Source organism: Lepisosteus platostomus, chromosome 13 (genome assembly GCF_059453375.1).
Source record: "Lepisosteus platostomus isolate fLepPlt1 chromosome 13, fLepPlt1.hap1, whole genome shotgun sequence".
In the NCBI taxonomy this organism is placed as follows: Eukaryota; Metazoa; Chordata; class Actinopteri; order Semionotiformes; family Lepisosteidae; genus Lepisosteus; species Lepisosteus platostomus.
Window position 1 is genome coordinate 10,231,628 of NC_142623.1, and position 11,836 is coordinate 10,243,463.

The following is an 11,836-nucleotide window of genomic DNA, read 5'->3' on the forward strand; positions in this document are numbered from 1 at the left end:
CCACTTCAGGACTCGAAGAGCCCTGCCTGTCACCTTGTCCGTGCCTGTCACTCAGTGGATGAAGATTGTGTTTTCTGACCACATTCAGTCTTGCCACCACCCCCTCCTTTTTCCAGTTACACTGCCTAGACCACAACTAGGAATTTTTAGATGGAAGCTAAGAAATTCACGTATACATTTCCACTACATGCTCTCGCATCTATCTTTTTAAATTAAGAATTTATTTTGCCTTCTTACAAGCTAAATACCCTTATCAAGGGTAACAAGTGACTTGTAAAATTAGATTAAAAGTTCTTTCAGTGTACACACTTTTTTGCTCTTTTCCCCCTTTTCCAAATCATTGTTTTTCTTGGAACTCACTCCTGGAGTTTCACCGATATCTCACCGATATAGTTTCACGATATTTATTTCCACAGAACTGCAGTGATGCCACAGAGAGCTTCCATGAAAGTCAACACTGGGTGCATCAATTCCAGACCCCACTGACCCTTTATGAAAGGACATTCATCCTGTTTTCAGTGTGTTTTTTTTGCACTCCTGCATAGATTACACATGTGCCTCCTCATTCATATTTCACTGTTGATCATGAGGAAGTCCAATGACTTGACTTTGTCAGTGCCTTTGCCGATTTCTAATACTTGAATTAGGGCCCCTCGAAGCCTTCTCCGTTCAAAATTAAAAAGATTCACTTCTGTCATCGTGGCACTGTAGGCTTCTGAATGTATGTGGTCGCTTGTCTCTGGACTGATTCCAGAGCAACAATATCTTTCTTGTAATGTGGTGACCAAAATCCCCTCTGGGGCTGAAAGTTAGTATTTTACTGTAAAGCAATTCATGGAAGAAGAGGATTAGAAGGAACTCTATTACCTGATGTAATCCATATAACAAACAGTGTTTTGACTTTCTGTTTCCACAACGTGCCCTCACAAACAGTAGGAACTAGGAGAACGAATCTGACTCTAAATGCAGGAGCTCAATCAGAGGGGTTCTGTCATCGACTGCTTTTGTTCTCTGTATTTCTCTGATCTCAACTTTTGATCACTGTTAATTATTCTTGTTGTATAGCCATCCAGCTTGGAAAAGCCAAATGTTTTAAAGGTTCCACTCCTGAAACTCCGGGCACACTGGCTCTTGGTCCAGCTCAGGAGAGATTAAACACGCAGATATGGTTCTCCGACATCCTGCAGGGTCATCTGGAATTTGACATTCTGGGGGCTCCGCAGTGCTTTCCCAGGTCGTGGGAGTCTCCCAGAAGCTACCAAGCTAAGTTGTTGTTGTTGAAGGCGTCTTTCAGGAGGTGGCTGGAGAAGTCACTAACCAACCAGAGGAGGCAGATGGGAGGGGCGAGGGGAGTGCCGCCTTACCAACATCACTGCAAGCCTGCATCTCACAAGAGTCACCTCTGCCAAGCCAGGAGAGCCTTGCCCAGCCAACTGCCAATCCTACCCTGTTGGTGCTCTACCAGTTGTACTCGGGGTCTCCCAGTCGCAGCCTGGTCTGGAGACACAGCCAGGTCTCAGCCCCAGTGACATCTGGCTCACAGAGCTCAGCCTGTTTTTGTCAGCTGAGCCACATGGGAGCACCAGCCTTTGATCAGTGTCTGGACTGACATAGTCACTGGATTCCTGCCAGCTGTGTTTGTTTAGTTTGGCAAATAACAAATAGCAAAGGGGCTGTATCCTCCCTCCCTCTGTCCCTCTTTCAGGAAACAGCTGGATGAGATCCTTCTGAAGTTCTAGTTGTTTCTTGATTTCACCATCAGGTCATAGCATCTACTGTATGCCTCCCCTTAAGAAATGTAGCCCACCTCTGAAAGTACACAGATGTGCATGCATTATAATCTGGCACCTTCCAAGGTAAAGGAGTCTCGATGGTGAAAAAAGTACACAGCATCTGATGTAACAAACACAAGAAAGCCATTAGGGAACTTAAAAGTATCAGCTTCACAGCAGTAGACCTTTCGATAAGCTTGCTATTCCATTCAGACTGTTAAATCTTTTTCCTTGTTTTTATGGCATCCCCCAAGCTATTTTAGCGTAACATTTAGCAATCAAATTATCCTACATATAAAGACCTCAAGATGCCTCAATACCTTCAAGATGTTAACATTCAATAATCAGCCGATAATCAATGATATCAGAAGACTACAAACACCTCAGTGGGTTTCTTTTCTCTTGTTCTTTTAAAAAGCTGCATAAGAGTTATCAAAGACAAAGGTAAGATTACAGAATCAACAGCATGCCTGAAATTGTCTTCAGCACTCGTTTCAAAGGAAACTATAAATTCAAAACATAATGGAGCATTTTTAGACTTTTACAACATACTCTAAGTCACTGATAGTTCTGGGGGTTTACGTCTTGTTGCCTTATTTTGAATAAAAGGCTATGGAGTTTAAACAAAATGTAATACACAGTTTTTCCTGCTTCATCAGTACAGTTGGTAAAGAGCATCTCTTAAATGTTTCGGCAGACAACATGAGTTATCAAGCTAGTTGGAAGCTCTTTTGTTTTCAAGTTCTGTAATGTATGTCTGTTTCAGTTTTTGAGTGTTCATGCAGGGAAAGCCCCCTACTGTACTAAAGTGGCAGAGCTTTAGGAAAATGGGAAATAAAGAATATGTGCAAAGCTATGAGGCATGAAGGTTGGAATATGAAAATGTCAGACTGACATATTTTGCATCCAACAAAAAAGCTAAATAATTACAGAATGACTGGTTTCCTCATAACGATTATCCACAGGTTGGTTCTTGCTGATCATGAGGCAACTGTTAAAGGTTCAGGTGTAAACACCTTCAGGAATTGTTTAAGATGGGAATCATGACTTATTTTTCTTAATTATAGCCTCACAATTCATAATAAAACATTGCTAATAGACTTGGCCTATTTCTATAACCTTTGAACTGGCAAGCAAGGACCCTACATGTCTTCCTCTGACATTTAATCGATTATACCATTTCATCATTAAGCTCCATAACCCAGGACATCTGTGCAGATTCTAATAAAGTACAATAAAATGCTGGGTCATTAAAAACCATGAGTCATTGTAAGAGAATGAAGAGCAAATTAAAATCATGCTTTAAAAGAAGTGGGTGGCATCAATTTTCTGGGCTTTTAGGGCAGTATGGGACATTTCTAATCATCATCATCAAATTATCCCCAGGACAAAAGTCACAATAAATCTACAAATGTCAAAGTTTGGCATGACTCATTTTCTGTAGAGCAGCGGAGAAATTAGAGGCCTCTCTTCAGGACACACAGACATTGGTCTAAACTAATGCCTTCCAGCCAACTGAGTCATCCACTGAGTCTTGCTGGTTAATGACGAGAGATCAATCACACATCTCTCAGGCTGATATGGTGCCAAGAGACGTCTGCCTACAAAAAGAAAGTGAAAAGAATTCTAAATGGCAAACACTGAAGTATAAAATTGCACAGAATGTGAAAAAGACAAAAAATGTTTTGAGAATTTTGAGTAATACATGAGTCACAAGTTACTCAGATTGTGAGGAACTATATTCACAGATCCTAATTAGCACTGAGCCGGGAACAATAACAGAGAGCCCAAGAGTATAGAAGTTCAACGAGGAACTTCAGATCATATTCTGCACATTTTATAATTAGATTTTCCCTGAAAGACTCCAGCTAACAGCAGTCCTGAATGAAGAACAGGAGCCAACACCAGCAACTGTGCTGAGATATTAAATACTTTTATTTCTCAACAACGTGATTTGTTTATTAGTTATATATAACCACAAGGTTCAGAGGTACTTTCATAGCTATTTTCAGGGCTTCAAAAACAAGTATAGGAAATGATAATTGCTGCAAACAACATTTTTTATGTCCATAAAATGGATCATTAAGGAGATAAACAAAATCAATAGCTTCATATTACACAAAAACTGAAAATGTATACAAGAAGAGATGAAGACATAAGCAGCACCAGTTATCACAATTTTGTTTTGTTTGCAATTTGGAACTAGAAGTTATTTTTTCAGCCTGACCGCACTGCTAAGTTGCAGGGAGACACTTCAGTATGATAGGAGTCTCTGGATAATCTGAGCTCACCCCACCCTGGCAGTTTGCTGACAGTTGTCTCCGAGTTACAGTTAGGAAGTGGCAAAGGTTTAAAGCATTTAACTGTGTTCGTTAATGTAGCCTAAAGAGCCATTTGTGTTTCTAGGCTTAGCACACTTAAATTGTACATAGTATCTCAAGTTTTTAAAGCTCTGAGATGGAAAAGGACCAGTACATATATATATATTTCATTCTATCTAAAATGTCCTTTTGATTCTATGATATTGGTGATTTGCTCTTCTTCAGTACCATTAACAGCCTCACCCTTATGAAGAGAATGTCCTATTACATAAGCAAAATACTAGCAAACCTCATTATCTTCCCAGAACTGAGACTTGATCTCTAGAACAAGGCTGTTAAACTCTGCATTTTATTTTCCAGAAATGTTCTGTAGACAGCTTTTAATAAAAGTAAAATATACAATAGATCTGTCAATCAGTTAACTACAATTCTTAGGGCACTACACAATGAACTTTCATCATTCATGTAACCCTGGTGAATAATATTCCCACATTCTGTCCTTCTATTGTAAAAATTATATATATATATCAGTTCTGAAACAACTGCCATACGGGGAAATTGGAATTCTCTCTTCTTTTTCGATGTTGTTTCTGCAATTGCTGAATCACTGATTCTTTTTCTTTATCTTTATTGATCACAAATCTAGTCTTGCCAGCTGAGCTCACAGTACACTACTAAGACCGTTGTACAAGGGCAAGGGAGATGATGATCACAAATACAAACTCTAAAATTGGCACTGAAGAGCCTGAAATGAAATGGAAATCCCTGCCTCACAATGAGTCCCACAGTGCCTACAGAAAAGGAATGATTGGACAGTTTACTTCTGACTTCCATCACCATATCAATACATATGCTGCATGCTGCACATTGATGGTGGTGGAGGGGAGTCCCCATTACCTGTAAAGCGCTTTGAGTGGAGTGTCCAGAAAAGCACTATATAAATGTAAGCAATTATTAATTATTATTATTATATGAAAGTTTACAGACAAGAGGAGGCCCTTCAGCCCACCCAGACCTTGTGGTATTTGGTAGCTAATCAATCAGAGGATAATCCAGCCATTCCTTTAAATATGTCAGGGTACCATCTTACACATCATGGCTGGGAGCTTGTTCCATACTCCCACATCTCATACAGAGCAGTGAATGTGTTCGGACTCTTAAATTGTGACTCAGAGAACTCAGATCACCAGATCTGTGCAGCCCAGGCAAACATCAGTGTCAGTCAAACCCCCTATGCCAAAAGGTCAGACCCCCTGATACACAGGAATTCAAATCTCTTTAGGAACCCAGGGAGCCTCATCACTGTAACAGTTTTCTGTTACAATCTTACAATATTATGCAATTACACTCTTCCCCATTTGGATGATGATGGATCCTCCTCCCACTCTATTTCACCCTAACACTTTGAGGATGATTTGCTGCATGCCTAACCTAGTCATCTGAGCACTCTAGCAAAGATGACTGGTCGGCCGACTGTACAAAGCTGGCAGAGCAGGGTTTCCTGCAGTGTGGTGCATGGAGCCAGAGCTGACTAACCTACTGCGCGGATGTGGACTCCAAGCCATCTGTGACCTCGGCCAGGCAGCAAAATCCAAAAGGTGTAGCTGCTCTTCACAACTTACCAGTGAGGCTGAGAAGTACAAGCAAGAGTGGGATGAAAATGAGCAAAAGACCAGGCAGAGGTAAAGGAAGTGGGTGAGTAGCTTAGCTACCCGGCCCATAGATGCAGATTAGAAGAAGTTATGTCAGAGTCAGAAGGAGGTAGGCTATTGTTTTGCTTTTCTTTGTTTTGCTGTACATTGTAAATAAAAAGCACGGATTTGCACTGCATTGCTGCCTGCACTGACAGTACTAAGGCTCAGTGACAGCACATGCAGTGTTAGACACTCTGAGCTTTACAGCAACTGAGCAGCATCAGATTAATTCATCTGGGCCAAGACACCACTGTTCCATGAGCAGTCAGCACCCCCTCCTCCCATCTCAGCCACCCCAAGCCCCTATGCTGATTAGCCAGCCCCTTGCTGTGAAGCACTGAATGCTAGAGTGACATGGCTGCAATAGCCTCATCATATGCTGCAGGCTCACTTGAGGAACAATGTATCAGTGTATGGTCTGCAGGACCCAGCTTGTGCTCTGAAAGAGCGACTTTATGGGCTGGGACAAAGTCATTACAAAACACCTCGAAACCACTTATTTGGAAAACACTTGATTTCTTGGACATAACAAGCCTTCTCAGTAATCTCCCGAAAAGTGCAGCCCTAAAAGCATTGCCAGTGTCTCTCCAGGAGGTAGATGCAAGCATACTGTAGGTCCACAGCAGACAGGCACCCAGATTAATTTAAATTCCAAATGCACTGCTTTTTGGCAGTTTACTGGGGGTCTCTAAATCCTCCCCACTGAAATGCCATCAAGTGGAATCAAATTGTCAGGCATTTCACAATGGGCAGTGCGTCAAAGTTTCACTGATTCACTGAAACCAAACAGTGCAGTTTGCTAGAATACTCACACAAAAACTCTCTCATTTATCCTAGTATCTTTCTCAGATTTTATGATTACACTTCATGCATGACTGGGAACACCCTAAACAGCTTTGAAAAAGCAAATCAGCCACTGTCCGTATGGTTTGAATTGATATTGACTGCTGATCATTTTTTTTTTGTCATTACTAACACCGTTTTGAAAAGCAGACAGGAGAGAGCCAATATGAAATGCCAATATTAACATTAATAATATTATTGAACCATAAAAAATGCTTTTTGTGCCGATTCAATAAACTAATTAGGTCAAAAATCTGAGGCATTTATCAGTGAGATCTATATGACAGACAAGTAGGTGTAAAGGGTTGTGGAATGGTGCAAGCAAGCTGAACATATGAATGCTTTCTTATGTTCTTACATAAGTTTCACGTACTGTATGTTTATTCACATTTCCTATCATGCACAGAAGGATATAGATTTCACCGAAAGTGTAGATGTTTTGGGAAGTTTATGTTACTTTGGATGATCAGAACAGTGTGCACAGATTTACAGTTGTAGAACAGGGTGCTCTATTTGATCAGCAGCCTGGAGTCACCCCCAATAGGCAGAAAGGAGTAGAAAGGGAGTGGGGGTGCTGGTTGAGGGAACTGGAACACAGCATCAAGCACTCTCCTTCTGGCCTTAGCAGGTTATGGGACATGTCCTGGACATGTGTATTAGACTCACATCCAGAAGGCAAATGTGAAGCATTCTTCTATATATTGATCCATTTTCTAACCACCTCTTTCAGTTCAGGGTTGCAGGGGAGCTGGAGCCTATCCCAGCAATCAACGGGTGCGAGGCAGGACACACCCCGGATGGGATGCCAGTCCATCGCAGGGCACATATAGACATAGACATGCACTAACTCACACCAGGGTCAATTTTCCCAGAAGCCAATTCACCCACAGGGAACCCAGGAGAACACGGGGAGAACTTACAAACTCCACACAGACAGCACCCCTGGTCCAGAAATGAACCCAGGAACCCAGTGTTGAAGGCAACACTGTTAACCCCCGTGCCACCCCATTCCTCTATATGTGTCCTATATAGACGCACCCTTTAAATATAAAACACCTTCTAAAATGTCTTAGTTAGTAAAGATCAATATTTTTATTATTAATTTCCCAACTGACTTAGCAGTCAGCACAAGTAGTTTGCGCAGCACTGCTTTGCCATCATCAAAGAGACCAAGATCTTTATAAAAAGTTGAGTGGTAAAAATATCTAAACAAATGAATTGTAATTAAATGGAAACACAATTACAGGCCAGATGGTCTTACATTTAGTACATGTAAAGCCACTTTGTTGTAACAGTGTCACAGGACAAACTGTGGATTAAAAGAGGGCAACAGAAGACAGTTGCAAAAAATGGACAACAGAGAAAATGATCCTATATTTAGAAATACTTTAGACCAAGCAACACAAGACAAGATGAGAAGTACTCAAATTTACTGGAATCTAACACATGCTGGAATAAAGGCTACTACTATTTTATACTCGTGACTGCTTAATGTCCAAACACAGTGTGTACTTGTGAAGGCCACAGTCTCGGAGGGCTAAAGGAATTAACACAGTATTAAGCTGCTCGGTCTAATTTTCATCACTTGTCTTTGGCTTGTTTGTACATACCCTGACTGTACCTAGCCTGCGCCCAGCAGGAAGATGAGAAGGAAACATTCAGAAATGAAAAAAAGACACATATGTTTACATCGAGAGTTGTGGACGTATGGCCCAAGCTGACAAAGAACACAGTCAAATCCAAAAGCCTGAGATGTTTCAAGATGCAGATGGCATTTTGTGACCAATTAGCTACCGACCAGTACTTGAGCAAACCCATCAGAGCAGCCTCCTCTCTTGTGGCACCTTATCTTATACTCCTGTCAAACACTCGTGTCAATATAATGTAGGTAATTCGAAAGGATTGAGAACATAGCTAAAAACAAACACAACAAATTTAAATGCAAATAATTACGCGCAGATAAAATGAATATAGACAACTGACTACTATGCGGTTGTCTGGAACTAAGCGAACTTCTATTATGTACTGTATGTCGACTCATAACTGGACTGATCCAGGGTACAAGTAGAAAAGACTGATGTAAACAGAAAGGCTTTAGACAATCCGGTTTGAGTACACATCGGAGAAGGCGGAGATGAAACAGCACAATGTTTCAGCGTGACCCTATTAATAATACAGTGACCGCGCTGGAGCCCACCGACACAGCCAGAGGGCATCGCTACTCTGCAAAGAGGCATCGCAACACAGAAAGATGCGTCACACGCGGGCAGGTGGAAAGAAAACCATCCCTGTTCGACACAGAGGGAAAAAGATTTGTTTGAGGTCCCAACAGCCCGAAAGTTACCAACAGCGCTTAACCCATATTGCCGCTCACTTAAAAAGAAAAAAACACAACCAGAAGGATGAAAGACGAAGTAACATCAGCGGTGAGAAAGAGGGGCCCTTCGCTTCACAGAGTCAGAATGGACTGGGGGCTTTTAAGACAGCAGCTTCAGAAGGCTGTTGAGATAAATGTCAGAGGAGCAAACGCGATAAACAGCCCTTCTCCTGTACAACAAGAAATAAACAACTGATTAAAAAAATAAATCACACCGAAAGTGGGAATCTGACGGTTGTAATGAAGGAGGGCTAATATAAACATGTTTCTGCAGATAGACAAAACCCCCTATCTCGTTAAGAGCAGCTGTTATAGTTCTCACACTAGCAAAATGTAACCTAACCCGGCTTGTTTATAAGTGTTTATAAAAAATAATATCGGCACATGCAAACAACCAGGCACATCTCAGTCTTTCCCAGCTTCTTGCAATATTCCGATCTGTATCCACAACTCTTTCTGTAGAAATAAAGAACAATGCGAATCCGTAATTCTGTGTTTATTTAACAGTAGAGCGCGTTGGCATTGCCCTTTTAAAGTATCCTTTAAGAACGAGCAGTACAGAAAAGGAACAAAACATTTCTTACCTTGGCGGGGACATTTCATCCGGGGTTTGTGAAAAAGTAAAGTTTGACTAAACAGGAACATCGGATTTTCGAACAGTGGAAAAATCATCATATAAAGGAAATTTCCCCGACAGGACTTATTGTTTATTGTGCTCTTAACGCGCACGCCATCGGACCATCGCTTCAGGTGATGAGTCGATGCGCAGGTGGTCCAGGCAGTTAATTGTTTTTTTTCCCCCAGTGGTGACTTTCAGAACCGGTGCTGGAAAGGCTTAAACAATGCACCGCCGGGAGCCAGAAAAAAGGCAACTCTCCTCTTTTCACAACCTCGGTGTTCTAAAAGACTCAGTTTTAAAAGCAAACTAGCTTAGTCGTTTAGATCGTACCCGAGTTTCGCCTGCTGCTACCAGAACGCAAAAGCCAAGAGACATGATGTTAATTAACATAACAGAGCGCCGCGGAAATAATAAAACAAAACCAACTGATCGATTCACAGAAAGTAGCGATTCCACAGCCTTATGAAGCCGGTCTTTCCACGTGAGTCCACACAAAACGGCATTTAAACCCGATTAAACACTTCCACGCGCGACACACGACTCTTCATTGTAAAAACCCACTTACCAGTTGCAGACCGCATATGACAACCAGAGTACATCTGCCGTTACACTTCCCCATGGTGTGTGTTGAAACAAAAAGGAAAGATTTATCCAGGGAAGCTTCAATGACAGAAAAAAAAACAAAATACCAAAAAAAAATCAAAATCAAGACCCGGCTTGTAGGCTGGGGTGGAGAATGAATGTGCTGTCCACTCCGTTACTCCGCTGCCCTGATCACCACTGGGCTTTATGAATCATTGTGATGTTTCACGCCTTCCACGGGCTGGTTGGTGTCTGAAAGACTAACTGAACATTCAGATTATCCCGGTGTTTTTTCGCATCGTGCCGTCGTGGTGATGTCTTCGCCCTCTTTGTTTAGTTGGATGTGTTGGTCCCCTCGTGTTTCCGAAAGCAGCAGTGTTGCTCCGTGGTGTAGCAGGGGGTCTCTATCGGCGGGTCATCCTTCCCCCCCTGCTCCTCTCCTCGGCGAGCGGTTTCTTAATCCACCCTGCCCCACCTTCTCCAGCCACAGCCAAGAGAAGCACAGCGACAAGAAACGAGGAAAGAAAGGGACAGGCAGAACAGAGGCAGAGAAGGGGGTGGAAAGAGAGGGGGGAGAGAAGGAAAACAGGGAGACATGAGGATCGTTTGATGTATCTGCCAAAATTAAGGGGGGGTCTTCAAATCTCCCCCCACCACCACCAAAACAATTAAACACAACCGTGCTTTATTTTATACAACCTAAAACAACTGAAAATGTAACACAAAGGAATGAGTGATTAAACTCACGAATCGTGTTGCGTCGCCTTGTCCCAGGAAGGTCCCCCCCCTCAGACTCCCTTTCCTCAGAAAGAACGAGTAAAAATAACAAGCATTCTCGGAGCGGGAGGTGAAGGGGGGCGACGCGGAATGCAGGCTGGAGAAGTGCTAGCCAGCGCCGGGGTCTTTGTCAGTTTCACTGCCGAGGCAGGCGAAGCGTAAAGAAGAAGCGCAACCAAGCCCCTCTCATTTCTCACATAATGAATTCTGCAGCCTGTGTGCGCGACCACGTGGGCTCTCTGCTCCTTCCAGGCAGGGCGTGCTGAGCTCACGCCGCGGGGGGAAACACAGAGGCGGTGGGGTTTTCTTCTGATGTCACGTTAATAACAATAATCAAAGACAAGATCCACTCCTCTAGACCGCACAGCGCTTCTTTGGGATTTTTGTGAGTGACAGGCTTTCGTACTAATGCGTTATTTGATCTTTATCTCCTATTGATCGATATGGTACATCTTCAGGATTATAGGTATGCACTGTAGTTTAGTTCAATATTTTATATAACAGCTCTTTATCAACCTCTGAACGCACGTCGCTGGCGGAAAACACTCATGGAAATGACAAGTATATTACGGCGTTTGGCACAATTATGCAATGAAACATTTAAGCCCTGTTTCTTTTAAGCAATTGTGTTTAAAAGTCTTGAAATAAATTTAAAAAAAAAACTCCAGACAGCCGCTGAAACCGGCCGGTTACAAACCTCTGTGGCTATGCTCCATGCCAGCCACACTTGAATCACTCTGGTTTTCAAAAATCCTCTTTCTGGAGAAGCACGGTACAACATATTCATTGAATAGGTTTGTGAATTCCTCCTTCGGGTATTGATCCTTTTTTAATGTGCAATACGTATTGTC

The 11,836-nt window shown here is 42.3% G+C and overlaps 1 protein-coding gene across 1 annotated transcript in view; it reads right to left on the reverse strand.

Annotated features, from left to right (window-relative positions):
- Positions 1 to 11,227, reverse strand: part of nkain1 (sodium/potassium transporting ATPase interacting 1) — a 108,169-nt gene extending 96,942 nt beyond the window's left edge. The window contains exons 1-2 of the mRNA XM_088603074.1: positions 10,956 to 11,227; positions 10,192 to 10,683 (exon numbers count right to left, since the gene is read on the reverse strand). Of these exons, the coding sequence (XP_088459200.1) occupies positions 10,192 to 10,245 (54 nt within the window). The 5' untranslated portion in view covers positions 10,246 to 10,683; positions 10,956 to 11,227. The remainder of the gene's footprint in view (positions 1 to 10,191; positions 10,684 to 10,955) is intronic.
- Between the last annotated feature and the right edge of the window lie 609 nt (positions 11,228 to 11,836).